This window comes from Arvicola amphibius, chromosome 12 (assembly GCF_903992535.2).
Source record: "Arvicola amphibius chromosome 12, mArvAmp1.2, whole genome shotgun sequence".
In the NCBI taxonomy this organism is placed as follows: domain Eukaryota; kingdom Metazoa; phylum Chordata; class Mammalia; order Rodentia; family Cricetidae; genus Arvicola; species Arvicola amphibius.
In genome coordinates this window covers 155,492,113-155,519,812 of record NC_052058.2, presented here as the reverse complement: position 1 = coordinate 155,519,812, position 27,700 = coordinate 155,492,113, and the positions used below count along the sequence as shown (strand labels likewise).

Genomic DNA, 27,700 nt, shown 5'->3' with positions numbered 1-27,700 from the left:
TTGACAACCCTCAGGTAGCTCCTTAAATTAAGATATATGCTTCCCTGCTCCCATATCCACCCTTCCTATATCCCAAGCACCCCATTCCTCCGAGCTCCCCCCGTTCTCCCCTTCACACTTTTCTCTTCCCATCTTCCCTTGGCCCAGTCTCGCCCAACCCTCAAGTTCCCAATTTTGCCTGGCGATCGTGTCTACTTCCAATATCCAGGAGGATTACTATATCTTTTTTTGGGAGTTCACCTTCTTATTATCTTCTCAAGGATCCCAAATTTATAGGCTCGATGTCCTTTAATTATGGCTAGAAACCGAATATGAGTGAGTACATCCCATGTTCATCTTTATGGGTCTGGGTTACCTCACTCAGAATAGTGTTTTCTATTTCCATCCATTTGCCTGCAAAATTCAAGTTGTCATTGTTTTTTACCGCTGAGTAGTATTCTAGCATGTATATATTCCACAGTTTCTTCATCCATTCTTCCACTGAAGGGCATCTAGGTTGTTTCCAGGATCTGGCTATTACAAATAATGCTGCTATGAAGATAGATGAGCATATGCTTTTGTTGTATGATTGGGCATCTCTTGGGTAGATTCCCAATAGTGGAATTGCTGGGTCCTGGGGTAGGTTGATCCCGAATTTCCTGAGAAACCGCCACACTGCTTTCCAAAGTGGTTGCACAAGTTTGCATTCCCACCAGCAATGGATGAGTGTACCCCTTACCCCACAACCTCTCCAGCAAAGGTTATTATTGGTGTTTTGGATTTTAGCCAATCTGACAGGTGTAAGATGATATCTCAAAGTTGTTTTGATTTGCATTTCCCTGATAGCTAGGGAGGTTGAGCATGACCTTAAGTGTCTTTTGGCCATTCGAACTTCTTCTGTTGAGAATTCTCTGTTCAGTTCAGCGCCCCATTTTTTAATTGGGTTAATTGGCATTTTACCGTCTAGTCTCTTGAGTTCCTTATATATTTTAGAGATCAGACCTTTGTCAGTTGCAGAGTTGGTGAAGATCTTTTCCCAGTCAGTAGGCTGCCTTTGTGTCTTAGTGACAATGTCCTTTGCTTTACAGAAGCTGCTCAACTTCAGGAGGTCCCATTTATTCAATGTTGCCCTTAATGTCTGTGCAGCTGGGGTTATGCGCAGGAAACGGTTCCCTGTGCCCATTTGTTGTAGAGTACTTCCCACTTTCTCCTCTATCAAGCTCAATGTGTTCAGATTAATATTGAGGTCTTTAATCCATTTGGACTTGAGTTTTGTGCATGGTGATAGATATGGATCTACTTTCATTCTTCTACAGGTTGACATCCAGTTATGCCAGCACCATTTGTTGAAGATGCCCTCTTTCTTCCATTGTGTACTTTTGGCTCCTTTATCAAAAATCAGGTGTTCGTAGGTTTGTGGTTTAAGATCCGGGTCTTCTATACGATTCCATTGGTCAACTTCTCTGTTTTTATGCCAATACCAAGCTGTTTTCAATACTGTAGCTTTGTAATAGAGTTTGAAGTCAGGGATGGTAATGCCTCCAGAAGTACCTTTATTGTATAAGATTTTTTTGGCTATCCTGGGTTTCTTGTTTTTCCATATAAAGTTGATTATTGTCCTCTCAATCTCTGTGAAGAATTTTAATGGGACCTTGATTGGGATTGCATTGAATCTATAGATTGCTTTTGGTAGAATTGCCATTTTTACTATGTTGATCCTCCCAATCCACGAGCAGGGGAGATCCTTCCATTTTCTGGTATCCTCTTCAATTTCTTTCTTCAAAGACTTAAAGTTCTTGTCAAATAAATCCTTCACTTCCTTGGTTAGAGATACTCCCAGATATCTTATGCTATTTGTGGCTATTGTGAAAGGTGATACTTCTCTGATTTCCCTCTCTGCTTCCTTATCCTTTGTGTATAGGAGGGCGACTGATTTTTTGGAGTTGATCTTGTAACCTGCCACATTACTGAAGGAGTTTATCAGCTGTAGGAGTTCTTTGGTGGAGTTTTTGGGGTCGCTTATGTATACTATCATATCATCTGCAAATAATGAAAGTTTAACTTCTTCCTTTCCAAATTGAATCCCCTTGATTCCCTTATGTTGTCTTATTGCTATTGCTAGAACTTCAAGCACTATATTGAAGAGATAAAGAGAGACTGGACATCCTTGCCGTGTTCCTGAATTTAGTGGGATAGCCTTGAGTTTCTCTCCGTTTAATTTGATGTTAGCTGTCGGCTTGCTGTAAATAGCTTTTATTATATTTAGGAATGACCCTTGTATCCCTAATCTCTCCAAAACTTTTATCATAAAAGGGTGCTGAATTTTGTCAAATGCTTTTTCAGCATCTAATGAGATGACCATATGGTTTTTTTCCTTCAGTTTATTTATATGATGGATTACATTGATAGATTTTCGTATGTTGAACACTAATTGTCTTAAGAGAAAGTAAATAATAAGGAAGTCTATTTGGAAAGATTTCCTTTGGGTAATCTTGAGGTTATAGCCAACTGCTTTAAAAGATCTGCTAGAGACCTTTGTATTACATGCTGTTTCAAAGGAAAACTAGCCCAAATTTATAAAACGGTAAATGATTTTTAATATTTGTATTTGTTTATTCCATTTTAAGAAGTTATTACAGGTAGCACAGACTTTTGACTTTTAATCAGAAGCCTAAATTTTAAGAGCATGTCATGATTACAGAGTTTGCAAACATTTAGTTGACCCATTAAATCAGAATGTTAAAGTGTATGAAAAAAATTTCCTCCTCAGTTGGACCTGGAGGAAAATCTTCCTACATCTCTCTAACGAACAATCCTTTACTCCGAACTTTGGGGAATCTGAGTTGTTTTAAAGTACAGACTGAAATTTTCAGTTGATAAAAATACTAAAATATTCTGCTCAAAAATAAAAACAGTTGGATTATCATAGATATTATGAGAATTAGAGAAAGTATTGCAGATACTAAAGCAATATAACTTATCAGTGATTTTTATTTCAAATTTTGAATGTTTGTGTGTATGTGTGTTTCTTCACCCTGATGGTTTCAACAAGCTGGTAAATGACATCATAGTTCTCATCTTAATTTCACACTTTCTCCCTGTTTACCACAGCTTCTCCTGAAATGTTCTAAATGAGACCCAACTTTATTTTGTATTATAACTGTTCCTATAAAATATCTTCTGTAGTAATATGTGTCCTGTTCAATTGTTCTCTCCATTTGGAGTGAACTGAAAAAACTATTTTATCAAGCAGTCAGAAAACTAATCTCTAAGCTAAGACTGAGCTGTTTTGGTACTCTAGGGATTTGTTTGTTTCATATATTTAAAAAAACTTATATTTTGCTACCCCTTCAGGAGAACAAGCTTTCCACTACCCCACAAAATTCTTAATTTTGTCCACATGTCTAATATATATGTAATATTGTCTCCCTTTTCAAGGAAGAATAAGTCACTTCCCTAAACCTAGTAAACAGCAATGTACCTACCAATACGACTTGAATATACACAGGAGAACACAATACGTTGTACATTATAAAAAATTGGTTCCAGAGAAATATTGAGGAAATATTTTGATGTGGTGGTCTCTCAAGTTTCTTTTACAAAAAAAAAACAGAAAATCCCAACATGTCTCTAGTACAAATGTGTAACTTAACAAAACAATTTAATTCATTTATTTTATTTCTTTAAGATGCAGCTATTATTTTTATTGCATATTTATTTTTTCTGCTTTTTTATGTGTGTTGACATTGTGCCTTCATGATTCAGAGATGAGAAATAGATGTTATGTCTTGTAAACACAGTTATGGAGCTACAGATAATTTTGTGCCATCCATGTAGGTTGTGAGAACCAAACTTACATTCTTTCCAAGAGGAGTAATGGTTTTTATCTGTTGATATAAGTCTTTGGCCAATTACCTTGCTTTTTTCCTTTTTTATTTTTGAGAATATAATATAATTACATTTCTCCCTTCCCTTCACTCACCCCAAACCCTCTCACATAACTTTCCCCTCTTTAAATCCATGGTCACATTGTTGCAGTTATTTTTCTGATAGTTAGTGCATGCAGATAAGTTTGTGTGTATATTTGCACACACATATTTATCTATGTATATATATAATATATGTATACTAATCCCATTCCTCAGGATGTCCCAACCCTCATTTCTTTCCTCAACAAACTAAGTATAATATTTTGTGATTGTATAAATTTAAGATGATATAATATTGAACAACAAATATATGTTTATATTAACTTGTGTACATACATAATGATAGAAATATCTATTTGTACATGTTAGAAGCAGTTTAACATAACCATAACGGGGACATTACAATTACAACACATGACTATTAAATACATAAATGGAATGTGACAGATAATATTGTTTTCCAAGACAAAAGAATTTGTATTATTTGTTGTGGAAATATTTTGCCATGGGAAGCCTCATTTTGGGGAGTTCAAGCAAATTAAGAGAAGTTAATCACTACAAAAAATAAAAATCAATTGTAAAGGTCATGAATGGAGTTTGATAAATATAAGCATATACACTAACTATATATTTTAAAGTAGTGGGAAGAACTCCAAGACTATTAGGAAAGAACAATAAGAGCTATGGATGCTCAAGCAATCCTTTTCACACTGTGACCTGGTTGATTGTATCTAAATTCTGAATATATAGAATCTTATCAATAAGAAATATATTGCTTAGGTTCATTTAGGATCAATCGTCATTTGATTCAGAGAGAACGCTTCTGCTGCAAAGGTGAATGTTCATTTGCAATGCAAGGTATTTTTCTACCAGATATGTGGTCTGGAAAGGTTATAAATTAGTCCCTAGGAGATGATCATTTCTGTTTAAGTTACAGGCTCACCATTGAAGGATTTGCATGAAAAACCTTCTGTACAAGAAAGACTGAAGCCAATGAGTAAAGGTATCAAGTGTCATTCGAAGGATCCAGAACGCATAATAAATTGTGGAAGAGAGCAAACTTTTGAAAATATTATAGGTGCTCTTGTCTTTAGCTTTGGAGAATGATATTTATTAATTTTAGATGAAGTCCCTTTGCATGATAAATGTGGCTATGAGAGGTTAATCAAAGGAAATAAAACAATGAAAGATGAGACACGAAGCTTTTATTCTGCTGTGTGTTATCTGCTTGACAAGTACAGTATCAAGTGAGGAGCCCATTCTATTAAGGAAAGCACCACATATTTCCGCTGTTGTTTTTTTTTTAAATTTGTTGCACAACATGGTACAATAATTTGCCATAAAGGGTAAATTAGTTCAACATAGTATCAAGTGAAAGTACTACCTTTTGGTAATACAAGGTGGGTGCAAAAACAATGAAGAGCTACGTATGTACTATCCTGGCTCCTTTCCCACTGAGCATTCCTGTACATTAGTGTAACTGTTTGGGACTTTGTCAATTTGTGTGCATTTCTCCTACCAGGCAGGTCATTTGAAGAATCTAGAATGCCTAACGTCAGTAGAATAACAGGATTCATTCTTACGGGCTTTTCAGACATCCAAGAGATACAAACTGTCTGTGGAGTGTTCTTCCTGGTAATGTACCTAGAAATCCTGATGAGTAACTTCCTCATTATCACTCTCATCAGCCTGGATCTGCAGCTTCAAACACCCATGTTCTTCTTCCTGAAGAACTTGTCCCTGTTTGATGTCCTCCTTGTGTCTGTCCCAATCCCAAATTTCTTTGTCAATAGCCTAACTCACAACAATTCCATTTGGATTCTGGGTTGTGCCTTTCAGATACTGTTTATGACTTCTTTTTCAGCTGGTGAGATATTCATTCTTACTGCCATGTCCTATGACCGTTATATTGCCATTTGCTGTCCCCTGCATTATGAGGTCATTATGAGTAGTGGAACTTGTGTGCTGATGGTGGCTGTTTCCTGGGTCACTGGAGCACTCTTTGGAACTGTCTACACAGCTGGCACATTTTCCATGTCTTTCTGTGGCTCCAATGTGATCCCACAGTTTTTCTGTGATATCCCCTCATTGCTAAGGATTTCTTGCTCTGAAACACTTGGTGTCATTTACACAAGTATTGGAATAGGCATGTGTCTGTGCATGTCTTGCTTTACCTGTGTGGTGATCTCTTACTTTTACATTTTCTCCACTGTTCTTAAGATTCCTACCACTAAAGGTCAATCAAAAGCATTTGCCACGTGCATCCCCCACCTCACTGTGCTCACTGTTTTCATTGTTACTGCTTGCTTTGTCTATCTGAAGCCACCCTCGGATGCACCATCGATCACAGACAGGCTTCTTTCTGTGCTCTACACTGTGTTACCTCCAGCCTTTAATCCTTTAGTCTACAGCCTGAGGAACAGTGATGTCAAGTGTGCTATGAGGAGGTTGCTACAAAATCACTTCCCAAGTGGTTAATTTCATTTAACATCTCAATCAGTCCGTGATAGAATGCCTCACAAATGGCAAGCAAAATTTGTAATTCTTGACGTTGGAAAGACAAGGGTTGATACTCATTTTTCCCAGAGTAAATAAACACTCAGAATAAGGATAATATGATCTAAGATCAGAAAATTAGATTATATGATACTAACATATGAGATCATGGTACTGTTTTCTGCTCCTGTATGCGAAAGCTGCTCTCATTTGAAAACAACAACTATATAAAAGTATTGGTCATTATTTTCATTGTGAGGTTAAATAACTTATCATTTGATAACGCCTTACATGATTCATTTACAAACAAAATAACTACAATAAGAAAATAACTTAAGTGGTAGAGGTATGTTAAAAGTGAAGGTAAACTCACACATGCTTTCTGTGATAAACTTTCTAATAACTAGAAAGAATAGGCAAGAAGTTAACCCAGTTGGCCTAGTGTCTTATTGGCCTAATCCTTAAAGAAGAATCAAATGCTTAAAGCAAAGACAAACATGGAGGAAGTTCATGTGAAACAAATTCTAAAAGTAGTAGCCACTCCGTTTGAGGGTATTATTAGAAAGATACTGAAGACATTGAAATTTCTGTGGATGATTTTCTGTAGTTTCTTCTGCATAGAAACATTGTAGGTGAAAGAAGGGAGGCTCCTGAGTCAAAGAAGTGCTTCTAAATAATCTTAGTGAGTTAAAAATACAGATTCCTTTTCCCATATTATAGAAAGATTATTTGCTGAGGAGAGGAGACTCTGGTTATCTGATCCTAGTGGCCTGGAAGGGGACTTGTTATCAGTGAACCTATTTGAACTTCATTTATCAAGCAGTAGGCATCCAACTACTGTGAGTTGTCACCGATACTGGGAGTTGAAGATTTGGGTGCTGCAGCTGCCTCTGAATAATCCATGTTTTTGTAAGTAAATAATCTCAATAAATACATTGGTTTACCAAGTTGAACTTTGCTCACATTTCTTAGGTCTTTCTTTCTTTGTCTGCCAAGTGTGAGTAGGTGTATCTCTACAACTGAATGCATTAAAATCATCCATGCATGTTTCTCAGCTTGCCTATAGTGCAGAAACATATGACTTCTAATGACTTGCAGGTGAGTGCTCTCAGCTTGCAGTGTCTTGAAAGAAATTATGGAACCTACTACAATTGCAAATAACAAGAATCTCTTGTCTATTAAATATTTTTCAGGTTGAATTTACCAGTGTCTTCGTTTTGTCATGTCTTAAATATCTATAGATTCTAAACTTTTTCAGAATCATTATCTTTCCTTTATATTTATTTAGTTTTCATTACTAGAAAAACTAAAATATTTTTCATGAGGCTTTCATGATGTACAACCTCTTCATAGTGACTTATAATCGCTTTGACAAAGTTACCACAAATAGTAAGAAGTGAAGCATTATCCACTTCCTATATATCCTACTCTATTGTATACACACACACACAAAGATACACACACACATACATGTAAGAGGAGGGTTAAATTAATATGTAAGAATTAGCCAATAAGAAACTAGAACTAAAAAAAATAAAATAAATAAAAATAAAAAAGAAACTAGAACTAATGGGCCAAGCAGCGATTTAATTAATACAATTTCTGTGTGACTATTTCAGGGCTAAGCTAACCAGGAGGCCAGGAAAAACAAGTGGGTACCCTCTTCTTACAATTGGTGCCCAACATGGTGCAGCAGCCCTGTCCTGGCAACACATACATTAAAGCAAATTACATAACCCTCTCATTCAAACAGGAAACAAATATACTCACCCTGCTGCTATACACTCTGTAATCTTTAAAATGACTGCCCATACAAAATCTCTTGAGTAACGTGCAGTTCACTAAAAGCTCCATTCACTGAGAAGTATATAAAGCAAACTTCATAATAATAATCACACTACATAAGAAAGTGGTCCTGGTCTCTACGACATGGACGGGCTCTGTGTGAGCCTTGTCAGTTTGGTTGCTCACCTTCCTGGACCTGGAGGGAGTTGGGAGGACCTTGGACTCAACATAGTGTAGAGAACCCTGATGGCTCTTTGGCCTGGAGAGGGAGGGAGTGGGGGTGTGGGTGGAGGGGAGGGGAGGGGAGGGGGAGGAAGAGAGGAGGAGATGGCAATTTTTAATAAAAAATAAATAAACTGGAAAAAAAGAAAGTGGTCCTACTATGCCTTGGCTCAACTAGTTGTATATGATTCACTAGATCAAACCTCACTATAATCTTGAAAACTAAACTACAGCAAAAAACAAAGAAGGCAAAAACCACATCAAACTAGAGCCCATTGCCATTAGTTGACCCCTAAGCAAAACAATTCTCACGGGCCTAATGTAGTCAACTCTAGCTCTGTCTCTCTCTGTTGTTTGATGTTCAGATCGCAACAGGTTTTACTTCACAAATAAACTTTTTTTCTGATCTTTTGTGTCTGTTCTTTAATGAGCCCAAGAACCTAGTATGAAAGTCATCTATCTTTATTCCTAAAGTTCCCCACAGTATCTGTAATCTTGTCAATAATACCCATTTTCTGCAGTACTGGGAAAAACATCCTGAACTCACACACTTGAAATTTTTTGACACTAGATCACAGTCCAGGTAAGTCAACTTCTGTCTTTGTGTCTTTGTGGTTTTTTTTTTTTTCTTGTCTACCAATTCTTACTTCATGCTACGGACTTTTGTCTGGGTTTAAACTCAATCAAAATTTATTTTAAGCATAAGTCAGTGATAATAGAAGTCATTTGCCCTATTCAGATATTACTGATACAAGAGACAAGAATGGAGAGGAGGTATGGGAGCAGGGAAGCATATATCCTAATTAAGGGAGCCATCTTAGGATTATTAAGAGACCTGACTCTAGAGGGGTTCCCAGGTATCCAGGGAGATGCCCCCAGATAGTTCCGAGGGCAGCTGAGGAGAGGGAGTCGGAAAAGGCCAGATCCTATAGCCATACTGATGATTATCTTGCATATCACCATAGAACCTTCATCTGGCAATGGATGGAGATAGAGACAAGACCCACATTGGAGCACCGGACTGAGCTCCCAAGGTCCTGACGAGGAGCAGAAGGAGGGAGAACATGAAAAAGAAAGTCAGGACCCTGAGGGAACCTTCATCTGGCGATGGATGGAGATAGAGACAGAGCCACACATTGGTGAACCGGACTGAGCTCCCAAGGTCCAAATGAGGAGCAGGAGGGAAAACATGAGCAAGGAAGTCTGGACTGAGAGGAGTGCTCCCATCCACTGAGATGGTGGGGCTGATCTATTCGGAGCTCACCAAGGGCAGCTGGACTGGGACTGAAAAAGCACGGGATAAAACCGGACTCCCTGAACATGGCAGACAATGAGGGCGGCTGAGAGCCAAGGACAATGGCACTGGATTTGGATCCTACTAAGCATACTGGCTTTGCGGGGCCTGGCCTGTTTGGATGCTCACCTTCCTGGACCTGGATGGAGCAGGGAGGAACTTGGACTCCCACAGGGCAGGGAACCCTTACTGCTCTCTGGACAGGAGAGGAAGGGGGAGGGGAGAGGGGAGGGGAGTAAATGGGACTCGGGGAGGAGGCAGTGGAAATTTTTTTTAGCCTGGTCTACAAGAGCTAGTTCCAGGACAGGCTCCAAAGCCACAGAGAAACCCTGTCTCGAAAAAACCAAAAAAAAAAAAAAAAAAAAAAATTCCGCCGCCCCCTCCTCTTCCTCCTTCCCTCCCCTCCCCTCCATGCATACCCCCACTCCCTCCCTCTCCAGGCCAAGGAGCCACCAGGGTTCCCTACTCTATGTTAAGTCCAAGGTCCTCCCAACTCCCCCCAAGTCCAGGAAGGTGATCAACCAAGCTGAGAAGGCCCACACAGAGCCTGCCCACACCGTAGAATCCAAGCCCATCGCCATTGTCCTTGGCTTCTCAGTCAGCCTCCACCGTTTTTAATAAAAATAAAAATTAAAAAAAGAAAAAAAAGAAACAAATCAGTAATAGGATGCAAAAAGAGATAGAGGTAGAGAAGGACTTGTAACTCCTCTCAAAAAGAGGTGACATATAACAAGAGTTCCCCTGTAGAAAACTGACCCTTATGTCAACAAGAGCTAGGAAGGTTTTTGGGCATAAAAATATTGATCCTTAGAAATACTTTTCAGAAACCGTATAAATTTAGAAAGGAAATTAGGATATTTAAACAAAGCAACGTAATAGAAGTATTAGAATTTAAAACATCCCTCCATACACTCTGATACAAAAGACTTACAGACACTAAGATCAGAATATGCAATCAAGGAAAAGAAGTGGTATTGAGGATGTGGACAGAGTTACTTCATTAATGACAAAGGTATTAATGCAAACCCAAAACTTTGAGATAGCACAGAAAACACTTCAAGTTGTAGGCATAAGCAAAGATTTCTTTTTCACACATATTATATTAACTTTCTAGAATTTTACATGTGACAATTTTATTCATATCATATCCTCTCCTAACTTCAACTTCATTGTCATCCCCTCACTTCCTGTGAGAAATATGGACTCTTTTTAAAACAGTTATTGCTTTCCACATACCCACACACACAACACAAACACACAAGCACATATACCACCACTGAAATATATCCCTGGGCTATTTTTACTGCTGTGATATAAAGGAAAATTGAAGGGGCTTCCCTGCCTAGAGTTAGTGATTTCTTGCATGTATTATGTTAAATAAAATAGAATTAAACATAGAAGATAAACTTATATTGAATAAGAGCATATCTTATATGAATTTTTGTATTCAGAAATTAAACGGCAAAATTGTAAAATTTTGACTGAGTAACCTGAGAAACAGCTGCAAAGATAGACATTTGATTATCATAGTTTTGTAAACTTTTTGCTTTAAAGAAACCTTTGTTTTCTAAAACTAAAAATGTGTGTGAAAGTTGCAAAACAGAGTATTTTAAAATTGATGAGTAATAGTAATATTAATAATAATAAATAATAAAAAATAAATTAACTAAATGCTTCAATTAAAACATAAAAGCATTCAAAAATTAAACAATGTGTACAATATTCAATAAATTATTCAGAATATATGCCTTCTAAGGGGAAGTGTAAATATAAAGAAATCTTAATCTGTTACATGAGCATTTTTTCTATGATTCTGTGAGGTTTGTTTTCTTTGCTTTATGTCTAAAAGCCACTTAGGAGTGGGTACATATGATAATTGTTTTCCTGGGTCTGGGTTACCTCACTCAATAAAAAATTGGACACAATGTCATTTGTATCATTTTCTGAACTGTTTTATCATGGGAAGTATTTGTTCTAGCCTCTATATTATATAATTGATATGTTGCCAACTCTTTTCCCCTGCAGTCTGCTGCCATCATGAATGGTATTACCTGTGTGCTGAAAGTAAGTGTTTGCTGAACTACCTGTGTAGTCTTTGGAGTGATGCATAGAACTGCCACATTTTGCATTCCCTTTTTATGGCTCCAATTTGATTTAATTTTTTTCTTTGATCCCATTCATGTTAAGTAAAGGAAGCTTTATATACAGGGTATAGATTTCATGATCAAATCTGTTAAGAAAAAGTTGAAAAGTTCATCTTCTATTTCCCAGACTCATATCATTAATACAAAGGCTAGGTCTAGGTTACAGGATTAAATGAAACTCATACAGTTTATTCTATATTTGTTGTATCTTAACTTCTTCATCTCATTTAATTCTTTATGAATATTGATGCAAAAAATTGTACATGATATGGGGTAATTGATTATTTGCTACATGAGTACGTGAGTAATTATTATCTTGTTGTGCTTACTCAGTACAAGCATTCAAAATTCTTTCTAGTCTTTCTGAAATTAGCATAAGTATATTCAATATTTATAAAATTATAACTCATTAATACTAAAACTGAAAATGTCTCCTAAAACTTATTTTCAAAATATCCTAAAGGCAAATATATTACTTGATTTTTATTCTAATCAGACTTAATTTTTAAAAAAAATGGTGAGTTAATATTTTGTATCTCAATTGTATAAAACTCACATAGTTTGTCCAGATCCTTAATAAACTTCTGAAGCCATGATAGAAAGGTAGAAAGGGAGAGGAAGATGGAAAAGGGGAGGGGTAGAAGGAAGAGGAAAACATGAAGGGAAGAAATTCAGAAGACAGTGAACAAGCAAAGGGGAAAAGAAGGATAAAGAATTATTCATATAATGTATAGAAGGAAGATTGAGAGTAGAATGTTATGAAAGGGAGGGAGAGAAATAACAGTTTATGTAAAAATGTGTCATATTTTTATATTAGGTAGGTGATTGAATTCACACATTTTCTTTTTTTGGATATGTGCTTCTTTATTGATTTGTATTGGGCTCTACATGAGTATTTCTATAAAGTAATTCTAGTACTTGGGACATTAATAATATTTACCCAGATCATGTCTCCTACACTATGAATGAAGTATGTCAGTGTTACTTCAGTAACCAGATTCATCTTTCTGGGATTCTCTGATATCCATGAGATATAGACTTATTTGGAATTAGCTTTCTAGTGATTATTTGCAAACTTCAATGAGTAACTTCGTTTTTACAACTCAAATATTGACTTTAACTCTATGCACTGTCAAGTTAGGAAAATATATAAATGTAATTTAGAGAAAATATGACTGTTCTTTGTGACCTATTCTAGTGTATTCACTGGGACCTGATAAAACTCATTTTCAATAGCAGCAATTATTACAACACTAATTGTCTTAAGATATGGGTTAAAAATAAGTCTATCAAGAAAGATTTACCTTTTGGGACTACCAGGATGTAACCAAGAGACTGAGACTATTAGGAATATGCTCATTATATATGGTGCCAAATGAATCTACATCAAAGTATATAAAAGGTAACATTTTTTGCTAATATTTGATTCTCTTGGATAAGAAATAAAGACAGTTTATCTCAGAGTTTTCAGTTTTTAACAGTCTTAAAGACAGAATCAGATATGATTTCAAAACTTACCAGAGAGAGCTGTATGTACAATTCTCTTTTCAGGTGATTCAATATTAAATTGAGATCTTGTGTATGTAAAAAAAAAAAATTCCCAACAGGAACTGACCTGCTAGAAATTCTAAAGAGTAAATCTTTTCTAGGAATGTGAAGAATCTGAATTGCTGTCAGGTACAAGTTTCAAATTTTCATTGGGAAAATGTTAAAATAGGCTCTCTAAAACAAATCCCTGAGATTTTATGATAAGGATGAAATTGGAAAATTTATTGAAAGCAAGATAATTTAGCAGAGATTTGTTTTTACCTTTATATTGAATATTTGCATTTTTCTGTATTTCTCCAGTCTGAGAAATGCAATAGCCTGGCAAGTGTCCAGAATCTCACCCCTCTACCACACCTTTTTTCCCTCTGTGTACAGACAGCTTTTCCGTAAGTATTCCAAACTGGATTCATCTTACATTGAATTAGAGGTGTGATTTTCTAAATTCCATCTTTAAGGAATTTTAACCTGTGTACTCATCCTGTGCACATTGGTAGCAATTCCTTAAGTTTAAGCAGCAAGATGAATAATGACTAAATTACAATCATTGATTGCAATAAATTGTGCCAACGGAAGATTGTAGACCTTTTGTTGTTTAGAAAAACATTCTTGTACATAGTTGTACATCTTTGTCTCAGCATCTAATGAAAAAATACCTCTGTATAGTCCATATTTGTTTCCACCATTAAGTCATAGAACAGACATGGACAAACACACAAATGCACACACACACACACACACACACAAACACAGAGAAAAAGAGAGACAGATTGTCTACTGTTTTTTTTAGTAAAGAATAGTTATTTAAATAGTTTTGATCGAGTAACCAAATAAGTGCATTTAAACATACAAGGTTTAACTTGAATCAGGAATACTAGGTAATGTTTTTGTAAATGAATTTCAAGCAATAAGAAATTAGAAAGAAAAATACTCAAGTAACGAGGGGATATTGGTTTGGAATGTTTTTTAATGGATTCCTAAGCTATAAGGAATGTTTGCTTTCAAAAATTACAACATGTTAGCGATATTTGATCTCCATAGAAATCAAACAGTAAACAAATTAATGAAAGTTAGGACAGAGAATTTGGGAGTATAACTGTATTGGATAGCCTTATCTTCTGAAGTAAAGACAGGAACACCAACATCAAATAGGAAAAGTTTGTATTACCTACTGGGTTAGGCTGTGGTCTTGTTGATTCTTACCTTAGTCTGATCATTCAGTGTCTCAACAGAGCCCAGATAATTACAGTTAACTCTGTTTAGAGAGGCAATCTGTGTTTAATTTAAAGGTAATGTCAAGATGAACAATCTTTAAATGCTTTGCAGGCTGTATTAATGACAGATGTTTTATTTGTAAGATTTGATATTTTATTTCAACTTTGATTATTACTCCATCTTATAAGGTCAGTCTTACGAGTGTGTCATTTGCCAACAATTTTCCATTGTACAGAAAAGCTAAAAGAAAGGAACTTCGTGGTTTATTTTAGATATTGTAAAAGATGGGTGTTAATAAATTGGAGCATTTTAGTTAATTAAACATTTCTGTAGCCTTTAAGGGAGAACATTACTGTCTAGATGTAGACACAGTGCTTCTCCAAAGAGTTGAGCATCAATTTCTCTTAGTATAAGTAAGACAATCGAAAGCAAAGTAAATTATGGAAGAGATGCTAAGGTTCTATCTCACTCTAAGACTTCATTGAACATTGCAGTGGTTTTAAATAAAGTAGTAGCAAAATCTTGATTGCTATTTTATTAATACTTCTTGATGAAAACTATTAGGAAAGAATTAACACAAGCATTCTTTAATAATAATTTAAAATAATAATAATTCTTTAATAATCAATAAATTATTAAAATTTTTATTGTTTAAACTCAGAACCATCTAATACAAATGTAAGTTTATATTTATAGGATTAAAACATTATATTCTATTTTTATTTTTTATGTATTTTACTTTCTGCTTTTTTCCTTTATTCATGCATATTAATGCATAGTAGTTTTATACTATATGTAGTAATACGATCTTTCGATACATGTGCAATTATACTAAGGTATTATTTTGATATATATTTAAAACTATGTACTAGGATTCGGGTGTTAAACATTAAAACTCTTTCTTCCAGCCTTCTGATAGACTCAATATTCATAAAAGAAAAATCTACTATTACTTAAAAGGAAAGAAGACATTGACAATGCCATGGAAACTTTTTCCCTAAACTAATTATGAAAATAGAGTTAAAATTATAAGATTTATTTATCTCAAATGTTTATTATAGTAACCAGAAATCTTAGGCTCTATAGCTGAATCATAGAGAACCATGCTTGCATATGTAGATCTATAAGGACAATCTAACTCTAAGTCAAGAGAGAGGATGAGGAAGAGAGAAATAGAGACTGAGAGAGAAAGGAGAGGAGAATTAAAGTTAGGAAAGTAAGAGAGAGGAGAGTGTGGGGGGCAAGGAATATAGAGGTACACATACACACACACACACTAAAAATGGAAAGCAGGGAAAGACTGAGGCAATGTTATGAGGACAAGGGGGAATGAAGCAAGAATTCTTTGGAAATGAATCTGCACCATATTTGTAATTTCTTGAATGCATTTCCTCTGAGCTTATCTGTATATCATTGTTATTACAACAGTGGCAGTAATTATTCATTTATTTTTCTTCCACGGTGACAGGGTCTGAATAGAATCTAGTATGGCCAACGTCACTGAAGTAAGTGGATTCATCTTCATGGGGATCTCTGACATCCCGGAGCTACAGACTGCATGTGGAGTGTTCTTCCTAGTGATGTACATGGCAGCCCTGATTAGTAACCTGATCATCATCATTCTTACTACCCTTGACCTGTGGCTTCATACACCCATGTACTTCTTCCTGAAGAATTTGTCCCTCTTGGATGTCTTCTTTGTCTCAGTTACCATCCCAAATTTAGTTGTGAATAGTCTAACACATAACAATTTCATTTCCATTCTTGGTTGTGCAGTTCAGGTATTTTTATTGAGTTCTTTTTCAGCAGGGGAAGTATTAATTCTGACTGCCATGTCTTATGATCGCTATGTTGCCATTTGTAGTCCCCTGCACTATGACACCATCATGAATGGCATTACCTTTGTGGTATTGATGGGTGTTTCTTGGGCCACTGGGGTATTCTTTGGTGTCTTGTATACAGCTGGTATATTTTCCGGGCCTTTTTGTGGTTCCAATGTGATTCCACAGTTTTTCTGTGATGTCCCCTCATTGCTAAGGATTTCCTGTTCTGAAAGACTAGTGCTCATTTATACAGGTCTTGGAATTGGTCTTTTTCTAGGTATTTCTTGCTTTACCTGTGTGGTGATATCTTACTTTTACATTTTCTCTACTGTACTTAAAATTCCTACTAATAAGGGTCAGTCCAAAGCATTTGCCACATGCATCCCCCACCTTACTGTGTTCACTGTTTTCATTGTTACTGCTTGCTTTGTCTATCTGAAGCCACCCTCAATAGTACCATCGATCACAGACAGGCTTTTTTCTGTGCTCTACTCTGTGTTACCTCCAGCACTCAATCCTTTGATCTACAGTCTGAGGAACAGGGATGTCAAGTGTGCTCTGAGGAGGTTACAGCAAAATCTTTGTGCAAGATATTCACTTCATTTAATACTTCAAAATATCTGTCAGTGGTATGGTGTCTCACAGGTTACAAGCAAGTTTTGCAGTTTTTGACATAGGAAAGAAAAATGTAGATACTCATTTTTACCCTGACTTAGAATAAGGATGATATGATATAAGATCATAAATTAGATTATGTAACATTAACTTATGATGTCATGGTACTGGTTTTTCTTTTTGTATGCTAAAGTTGGAAATATTTTTCAGGAATCATACAAATTTGAAGGCAAATTATGGAACTGAAACAAAGCAGTATAATAGAAGTATTGTAATTTAAAATATCACTTTAATAAAAAAAATACTTGTAAACAGTAGGATCCGAGAATGCAACCAAGGAAAAGAAGTAGTATAGATGATGGGAAAAGGGTTGCTTTATAAATTCCATAGAATTTAATTTAAGCTCAAAACATTATCTGTCACAGAAAACACTTCATGTTAGAGGCATAGGTAGTGATTTTCTTTTTCATACTTAAAATTTTAATTTTCTAGAATTTTGTGTGTGATATTATTTTCATATCATTTCCACTATATTCTCTCTTACCTTCATCTCCTTCAATATCCTCCCCTCACTTTCTTTCAAATATATGGCCTCTTCTCAAAAAGAATGATTGTTTTGAACGCATACCCACAAAACACAAACAGATAGGCTGCCACCCTCACTATTTTACTGCTGTGATAAGAGAAAATTTAAGATGCTTCCATACCTGAACTTAGTGGTTTCCTTCATATATTATGTTAAAGAAGAGAGAGTTGAGCACAAGAAACATACTGATAGTGTATAAGATCACATCTCATGTAAATTTTTCTATTAAGAAATTAAATACAGAGACTGCAGTATTGTGGCTATGTAACATTTTCATTCTTCACAATACTTTTTATAATTTTTACCTTAAAATACACTTTGTTTTTTGAAACTACCTAAAATGTGCATCCAAGGAATAGAACATAGAGCACTTCACAACTGATGAGAGGAGTTTAAGTGAAATAAATTTTTCCATTAAAACATGAGCAAGGAAGTCTTGACTGCGAGGGGTGCTCCCATCCACCAAGACGGTGGGGCTGATCTATTCGGAGCTCACCAAGGCCAGCTGGACTGGGACTGAAAAAGCACGGGATAAAACCGGACTCCTGGAACATGGCAGACAGTGAGGGCTGGATTTGGATCCTACTACACATACTGGCTTTGGGGGAGCCTAGCCTGTTTGGATGCTCACCTTCCTGGACCTGGATGGAGGGGGGAGGAACTTGAACTTCCCACAGGGCAGGGAACCCTTACTGCTCTTTGGACAGGAGAGGGAGGGGGAGTGGAAAGGGGAGGGGGGTAAATGGGAGGCGGGGAAAAGGCAGAAATTTTTAATAAAAATTTAAAAAAACATAATCATGTAAAAACAATAGAAAACACTATGCATTGGATTCTATAAATTATTTAGCATATATGACATCCAAAAAAAAGTAAGAAATATAAAGAAATCTTCATCTGTTACATGAGGATTTCTTCAGGGGTGCTGTGATCAAAGTAATTTTTCAAACATCATTATGTATTCCTTAGGATTGTGTAGGTGGGAAAATGTTTGATATTTATGGGACTTTAGGAATTCAGGACAGAGAGATGGAATAAAAACAAAGCCAAGTCACAAATAACTCTGTGATATTTCAAGAGAATACTCTTCTACATGGTTTGGCGAAAACAAGAAATTAAGGGAGGGAGGATGCAGTTTGACCTGCTGACTCAGGACACATTAGTCCACCATGGCATGAAAGACCTTGCACCTTGAAAATCTTTGCCACTTTGTTAGGAGTGCACAGCATCTATCTCCACATACTGAACCAGACTTTCAGCAGTACTAGAGGATGTCTATGCTCTAAACCTGGAGGATGTCCATTACTTTTATCCACCCACGAACTATGCCTCTCTTCTTAATGTTTCCAAAGCCTCAAAAAGAACATAATCATCTGGAAACAAATTGTGAAAACATAATCCTGTCGGTGATATTTTATAAAAAAAAAACTCTGATTATTTATATCACAAAATTGGTAAGAATTCATGATAAGAATGACCCAAAGCCCATATCCAATTTTTGGGAGACAATTAAATTAAAGTCAAGGCTCAAATTAAACCTTTGCTTAAAAGTTTCATTTATATTGCAGTTTATGACAACCTCTTTTGGTACCTTGCAAGTCCAACTCACAAAGCTAACACCCAAGGTTCATTGCAAAGGCTACATCTTAGTGAAGGGAACTTGGAAACTTTCTAGTCTGAGGGATCACCACATGAACTCACACACATGTTCTTCGTGTTATATGCTTTGTGCTTCAGCTTTTCTAACTCTCTTGTCCTAATTGTCTATAACATCTTACTGCTAATTCTTCATTTCCAATTCTGTAGCTCTAAATCTTTTTCAGAATTTCTATTTTAATTTTTTGCAACTATTTTCACCTGGATTATATACACCTTTTTACAGATTGAACCAATAAAAGAAATACAAGAGTTCCATCTCATTGGTCAAAAGCACATTCCTTATGCTGATTAATAAGGGCAGAGCCTTTATCCACGAAACACAAGGTTTCAAATTTTCTGGAGAAAGACTGTGACCAGAGGGCAGGTGGTCATTGCCTAATGATATAAACTATGAAACACAGTTCTTTTGTCAGCTGGACTTTGCAATTGAAAAATTGCCATAATTTTTTGTGTTTTTTTATGTCAATAACCATGGTTAGATACCTGAGACACTGACATACTGTATAACTGTAAAGTTTTAAATTTATGATCCCTTTACAATGTCATTTAGTTTAGTTTGAAATTAATCTTAGATAAAAGTAAAATAATTGTGTACAGTTTGTCTTAGGCTGAGGAGAAATTCTTTTCTATTGTTAGTCTGTGTAAAGCCAACACACCAGGGTTTAAATGCCTCACAATCCTCGCGGGAAAATAGGTCTAGTAATGAAGCATATCCCACTTATATATCAAAATCACATAGATTAATGAGAAGCTAACTTCTTGAATGTTCACTAATGTATGTGTATCAATTAAGTGTAAAACACACCTCCAAAAAGACTGTGGACAGAACCCCATAGCTGTTCTTATTAGGGAGATATAGTATAGTGTGGCACTTGAGAAAGTTATGGACAGGAAAACCTATTATTTACAGTTAATAACTCTATGGCTTTTCCAAATGGGACTTCCAAATATGAATTACATCAGATGGGTAGACTTCTGATATACTAGTTGTTACTGCTGAACATTCCCACAGATTCTTGACATTAACAGTTCTCAACAAACCTCTTCATAAAGATATGTAATATTATCATATTTGTTATATAAATTTTTATTTTTATAATATTATATCATCTCTAGCATTCTCCCAACAATTCTTTTGCATTAGTTCACTTATTCATCTCACTTCCTTTTTCTTTTTTTGTTTTTTACTTTGTTTTTTTTCATTTTTTCTATGCTTATATTTATTTTTATTACTTTAAAAATAATACTAATCAAAATTTCCACTTCCTACCCTCCTCCTACTTCCCTCCCACTCCCCCACACACTATCCCCCACATCTCCTCCAGTACTAAGAGAAGGCAAGGCACCCTGCACTGTGGGAAGTCCAAGGCCCTCTCCTTTGCATCCAGGCTTAGGAAGGTATGCATCTAAAGAAAATAGGATCCCAAAGAGTCAGTACATGCAGTAGAGACAAATCCCAGTGCTGTTATCATTGGCCCCTCAGTCTGCCCCAAATGTCAACCACCTTCAGAGGCTCCAGTTTGATCCCATGCTAATTCACTGCTAGTCCAGCTGGAGTTGGTGAGCTCCCATTAGCTCAGGCACACTGTCTCAGTGGGTGAACCAACCCTTTATGGTCCTGACTCCTTGCTCATATTCTCCCTCCTTCCGCTCTTCAACTGGACATTTGGAGCTCAGTCCACTGCACCAATGTGGGTCTCTATCTCCATCTGTCACAGGATGAACTTCTATGATGATATTCAAGATAGTCATCAGTCTGATTATGGGACAAGGCCAGTTCGGCCACCCTCTCCACCACTGCCCAGGGACCTAGCAGGGGACATCCCCATGGATACCTGGGAACCCCTCCAGAGCCAAGCCTCTTGCAAACCCCAAAATGACTCCCTCAATTAAGATATCTCCTTCCCTGCTCCCATATCCATCCTTCCTCCATCTCTACTATCCCACTCCCCAAGCTCTCCCCAACCCTCCCCTTCTCCCCTATCTCTCTCCCTCTCCTCTTCCTACCAACCCCTGTTCCCATGCTCCCAACTTTTGCAATCTTGTCTGCTTTCAAATTCCATTTTCCAGGAGGATCTATATATGTTTTTCTATGGCTTCGCCTTACTACTTAGCTTCTCTAGGATCATGAACTATAGGCTAAATGTCCTTTGTTTATGGCTTATAATCCACTAATGAGTGAGTACATACCATATTCATCTTTTTGGATCTGGGTTATCTCACTCAGGATAGTGTTTTCTACTTCCACCATTTGCATGCAAAATTCAAGATGTCATTGTTTTTTTACCACTGAGTAGTACCCTAATGCGTATATATTCCACATTTTCTTTATCCAATCTTCCATTGAGGGGCATCTAGATTGTTTCCAGGTTCTGGCTATTACAAATAATGCTGCTATGAACATAGTTGAACAAATGCTTTTGTGGTATGATTGGGCATCTCTTGGGTATATTCACAAGAGTGGTATTGCTGGATCCTGAGGTAGGTTGACTCTCAGTTTTCTGAGAAACCAAATGCAATATACAGAAAGCTGACAGCTAACATCAAATTAAATGGAGAGAAACTCAAAGCAATACCACTAAAATCAGCAACAAGACAAGCCTGTCCTCTTTCTCCATATGTCTTCAATATAGTGCTTAAAGACCTAGAAATAGCAATAAAACAACATAAAGAGATCAAGGGGATTCAAATTGGAAAGGAAGAAGTCAAATTTTTGTTATTTGCAGATGATATGGTAGTGTACATAAGTGACCACAAGAACTCTACCAAAAAACTCCTACAGTTAATAAATACCTTCAGTGATGTGGCAGGATACAAAATCAACTCAAAAAAAAAAAAAAACAGTAGCCTTTCTATGCACAAATTATAAAGAAGCTGAGAGGAAAATCAGAGAAACATCACCTTTCACAATAGCCACAAATAACATAAAGTATCTTGGGGTAACACCAACCAAGGAAATGAAAGTCCTATTTGGCAAGAACTTTAAGTCTTTGAAGAAAGAAATTACAGTGGAATCTCAGAAAATGGAACAATCTCCCATGCTCTTGGATTGGTAGAATGAACATAGTAAAAATGGCAAGTCTATAGAATCAATGCAATCCCCATCAAAATTCCAACAAAATACTTCACAGACCTTGAGAGAACAATAATCAACTTTATATGGAAAAACAAGATAGCCAAAGCAATCATGTTAAATAAAGGAATTTCCGGAAGCATTACCATACCTGACATCAAACTCTATTACAGTGCTACAGTAGTGAAAACAGCTTGATATTGGCATAATAACAGAGATGTTGACCAGTGGAATCGAATTGAAGACCCGGATATTAATTCACACACCTATGAACACCTGATTTTTGACAAAGAGGCTAAAATTATACAATGGAAGAAAAAAAGCATCTTTAACAAATGGTACTGGCATAACTGGATGTCAACCTGTAGAAGAATGAAAATAAATCCATATCTATCACCATGCACAAAACTCAAGTCCAAATGAATTAAAGATCTCAATATAAATCTGACCACACTGAACCTGACAGAAGAGAAAGTAGGAAGTAGTCTGCAACACATGGGCCCAGGAGACCACTTCCTATGTCGGACCCCAGTAGCACAGACAATAAGAGCAACAATGAATAAATGGGACCTCCTGAAACTGAGAAGCTTCTGTAATGCAAAGGACACTGTCATTAAGCCAAAAAGGCAACCTACTGAATGGGAGAAGATCTTTATCAACCCCGCAGGAGACAAAGGTCTGATCTCCAAAATATATAAAGAAGTCAAGAAACTAGACATTAAAATTCTAAATAACCCAATTAAAAAATGGGGTACTGAACTAAACAGAGAATTCTCAACAGAAGAATTTCAAATGACCAAAAGATACTTAAGAACATGTTCAACTTCCTTAGCTATCACGGAAATGCAAATCAAAACAACTTTGAGATACCATCTTACATCTGTCAGAATGGCTAAAATCAAAAACACCAAATTCATCTGCAATTCTCTTATATCCATGAGATACAGACTTATTTGTAATTATCCTTCTAGTGATTATTTTCAGCCTTCAATGAGTAACTTCTTTTTTACAACTCTGACTTTGTCTCCAACTCTATGCATGGTCAAGTTAAGAAAGTACACAAATTTAATTCAAAGGAAAATACAAATATGTTCATTTTGACCTATTCCAGTGTATTCTCAGGGACCTTATAAATCTTAATTTTAATAAAGCAATTATTACAACAACAATTAGACAATTTAGACATGGGTTTAAAATAAGCTTATCAAGGAAGATTTGCCTTTTGGGACTATGAGGAAGTAGCCAAGAGACTGTGAGAGGTCTGTGAGGAATATGCTCATTATATATGGTGTCAAATGAATCTACATCAAAGTATATAAAATATTTTCCTTCTTGTTAATATTTGTATAAGAAATGAAGACAGTTTAACTTAGAGCTTTGAGTTTTATAGCAACCTTAAAGACAATAGAATAGTATATAATTTCAAAACCTAGCAAAGAGAGTTTCATGTGCAATTCGCTTTTCAAACGATCCAATATTAAATTGAGCTCTTGCGTATGTAAAAATATTTCCCAACTCCAACTGACCTGCTGGAAATTCCAAAGAGTAAGTCTTTTCTAGGATGTGAAGAATCTGAATTTTTGTCCAGTAAAAGTTTCAAATTTTCATTGGTAAAATGTTAAAGTGGGTTCTCAAAAATTTTTTTCTAAAATTTTATAATATGGATGAAATTAGTAAATATATTAAAAGCAAGATAATTTAGTAGAGATTTGTTTACCTTTATATCTAATATTTGCCTTCTTTCTATATTTCTCCAGTCTGAGAAATGCAATAGCCTGGCAAGTGTCCAGAATCTCACCCCTCTATCAACCATTTTTTCCTCTGTGCACAACAGGTTTTCTGTGAGTATTCCAAATAGGATTCGTCTTACATTGCATTAGAGATGTGCTTTTCTAAATTCCATCTCTAGGGAGTTTTGACCTGTATACTCATCCTGTGCATGTTGGTAGAGATGCCTTAAGATTAAGCAGCAAGATTATTTATTACTAAATTATGATCTTTGATTGCAACAAATCGTGCCAACCATAGGTTAATGTACTTTTGTTGCTTAGGAAAATATTTTCACATTCTTGTACATACTTGTATATCTTTGGATCATCAGCTTGAGAAAAAGATGACCCTTATTGTCCATATTTGCCTCCGTCATCAAGTCAGGGAAAAGACATAGACAAACACAGAAATACAGAGAGAGAGAGAGAGAGAGAGAGAGAGAGAGAGAGAGAGAGACAGAGAGAGAGACAGACAGACAGACAGACAGAGACAGAGACACAGAGAGACACAGAGAGATAGAGAGACAGAGAAAGAGACAGAGAGAGAGACAGAGAGAGACAGAGAGAGAGAGAGACAGAGAAAGAGAGAGAGAGAGAGAGACAGAGAGAGAGAGAAATTGTCTACTGGTTTTTAAATAAAGAACAGTTATCTAAATGGTTTGGATATAGTAACCAAATAAGTGCATTTGAACATATAGTATTTGACTTGAATCGGGAACACCAGGTAATATTAAAAGTGAATTTCAAGCAATAAGAGGGTATAAAGAAAAATACTTAAGGAAATGAGGGGATATTGGTTTAGAGGTTTTTTTTTAATGGAATCCTATGCTATAGGGATTTTTGCTTTCAAAAATTACAGCACATTAGCAATATCTGATCTCCACAAAAATCAAACGGTAAACATAACAGTGATAGTTAGTACAAGGATTAAGGAAATACAACTGTATTGAATAGCCTTATCTTCTGATGTAGTAACAGAAAGACCAAGATCAAACAGGGAAAGAATGTAATAACTACAGGGTCAGGCTGTGATCTGCTTGATTCTTATCTTAGGCTGAACATTTAATGTCTCAGCAGGGTCTAGATAATTACAGTTGACTCTGCTTTAGAGAGGCAATCTGTGTTTAATCTAAAGGGAAATGTCAGGATAAACAATCTTTATTTGCTTTGCAATCTGTATGTATGACAGATGTTTTATTTGAAAAATTTGATATTTCTTTCCAGTTTGATTATTATTCCTTCTATAGAGTCAATGGTATCACTGAGACACTTACCAACAATTTTCCATTGTTTAAGAAAAGTTTAATGAATTTTTATCTGTTATGTATTTTATTTTCTGCATTTTTCTTTTATTTATGCATATCAATCATATAGTTTAATACTATATGTATTAAATATATGTATTTAAAAAATGTAATATGATCTTTTGATACATGTATAGTTATACTGAGATGATTTTTTGGTATTTATTTAAAACTATCTATCATGACTCTGTTGTTAAACATTAAAAAAAATTCTTACAGCCTACTGATAGATTCAAAAGTCAGAGAAGAATAATCTACAAATACTTAAAAGAAAAGAAGACCTTCCCAATGCCATGGAAACTTTCTCCTAAACTAATTATGATCATAGAGTTAAAATCATAAGATTAATTTATATCAAATGATGTTTATGGTATTCAGAAGTCTTAGGCTTTGTGGCTGAATCATAGAAAACCTAAGTTTGCATATGCAGATCACTAAGGACAATCTAAATCTAAGTAGAGAGAGAGAGTGTGTGAGGGAAACAGAAATAGAGACTGAGAGAGAAAAGAACAGGAGGATTAAATGAGGAAAATAAGAGAGGAGAGAGTGTGAGAGGTGAGGAACATGAAGCCACACATACACACAGACAAACACCAAGAATAGAGAGAGGGAGACAGGGAGGCAACGTTATGATGATAAGGGATATGAAGCAAGAATATTTTTGGAAATGTATCTGCATCGTATTTGTAATTTCTTGAATTCTTTTGCTTTGAGCTTATCTGTACATCAGTGTTATTACTTACAGCAGCCCCAGTACTTATTCATTCTTTCTTCCACGGTGACAGGGTCTGAATGGAGTCTAGTATGGCCAACGTCACTGCAATAAGCGAATTCATCTTTGTGGGCTTCTCTGATGTCCAGGAGCTACAGACTGTATGTGGAGTGTTTTTCCTAATGATGTACATGGCAGCCCTAACAAGTAACCTGATCATCATCATTCTTACTACCCTTGACCTGCAGCTTCAAACACCCATGTACTTCTTCCTGAAGAATTTGTCCCTGTTGGACGTCTTCTTTGTCTCAGTTACCATCCCAAATTTAGTTGTAAATAGTCTAACACACAACAATTTCATTTCCATTCTTGGTTGTGCAGTCCAAGTATTTTTATTGAGTTCTTTCACGGGTGGAGAAGTATTTATTCTGACTGTCATGTCCTATGACCGCTATGTTGCGATTTGCAGTCCCCTGCACTATGATGCCATCATGAATGGTGGTACCTGTGTACTGATGGTGAGTGTTTCATGGGCTACTGGGGTATTCTTTGGAGCCATATATACAGCTGGCACATTTTCTGGGCCTTTTTGTGGTTCCAATGTGATTCCACAGTTTTTCTGTGATGTCCCCTCATTGCTAAGGATTTCCTGTTCTGAAAGACTAGAGCTCATTTATACAGGTCTTGGAATTGGTCTTTGTTTAGGTATTTCTTGCTTTACCTGTGTAGTGATCTCTTACTTTTACATTTTCTCCACTGTACTGAAGATTCCTACTGCTAAAGGGCAGTCCAAAGCATTTGCCACGTGCATCCCCCACCTCACTGTGTTCACTGTTTTCATTGTTACTGCTTGCTTTGTCTATCTGAAGCCACCCTCAATAGTACCATCGATCACAGACAGGCTTTTTTCTGTGCTCTACACTGTGTTACCTCCAGCACTCAATCCTTTGATCTACAGTCTGAGAAACAGGGATGTAAAGTGTGCTCTGGGGAGGTTACAGCAAAATCTTTGTGCAAGATATTCACTTCATTTAATACTTCAAAATATCTGTCAGTGGTATAGTGTCTCACAAGTTACAAGCAAGTTTCGTAGTTTTTGACATAGGAAAGAAAACTGTAGATACTCATTTTTACCTGACTAAATAAACACTTAGAATAAGGATGATATGATCTATGGTCAGAAACTAGATTATATGATTCTAACATATGATGTCATGGTACCAGTTTCTGCTCCTGTATGCTAAAGTTGGAAATATTTTTTTCAGGAATCACATAAATTTAGAAGGAAATTAGAATATTTAAACAAAACAATTTAATAGACGTATTGGAATTTAAAATATCACTTTAATAGAAAAGACCTGCAAACAGTAGTATCAGAAGATGCAACCAAGGAAAAGAAGTATTATAGATTATAAAAACAGAGACTGTTAATAATATAACAGCTGAAATGAGTATTAAAATATTTAATTCACTGTGACAATAGTGATACCATGAACAACACACATAAAAGCTTAAGTTTTATTCATTTAAATGCCTTACTCATAGTAGTTTAT

The 27,700-nt window shown here is 35.9% G+C and overlaps 3 protein-coding genes across 3 annotated transcripts; all 3 read left to right on the top strand.

Moving 5' to 3' along the window:
* The first annotated feature begins 5,453 nt into the window (after positions 1–5,453).
* Positions 5,454–6,386, top strand: LOC119803009 (olfactory receptor 14A2-like). The gene has a single exon (XM_038314199.1). The coding sequence runs from the start codon at positions 5,454–5,456 to the stop codon at positions 6,384–6,386; it is 933 nt and encodes a 310-aa protein (XP_038170127.1).
* Positions 6,387–16,096: 9,710 nt separating this feature from the next.
* LOC119802989 (olfactory receptor 14A2-like) lies at positions 16,097–17,104 on the top strand. The gene has a single exon (XM_038314180.1). It carries the CDS (start codon positions 16,097–16,099, stop codon positions 17,102–17,104), a length of 1,008 nt encoding a protein of 335 aa, XP_038170108.1.
* Positions 17,105–26,239: 9,135 nt separating this feature from the next.
* Positions 26,240–27,247, top strand: LOC119803015 (olfactory receptor 14A2-like). Its single transcript, XM_038314213.1, has one exon. It carries the CDS (start codon positions 26,240–26,242, stop codon positions 27,245–27,247), a length of 1,008 nt encoding a protein of 335 aa, XP_038170141.1.
* The last annotated feature ends 453 nt before the right edge of the window (positions 27,248–27,700 follow it).

Bases quoted from the DNA above. Each gene is read 5' to 3' on its own strand.
- LOC119803009 (XM_038314199.1), top strand. From the start codon at position 5,454: ATGCCTAACGTCAGTAGAATAACAGGATTCATTCTTACGGGCTTTTCA.
- LOC119802989 (XM_038314180.1), top strand. From the start codon at position 16,097: ATGGCCAACGTCACTGAAGTAAGTGGATTCATCTTCATGGGGATCTCT.
- LOC119803015 (XM_038314213.1), top strand. From the start codon at position 26,240: ATGGCCAACGTCACTGCAATAAGCGAATTCATCTTTGTGGGCTTCTCT.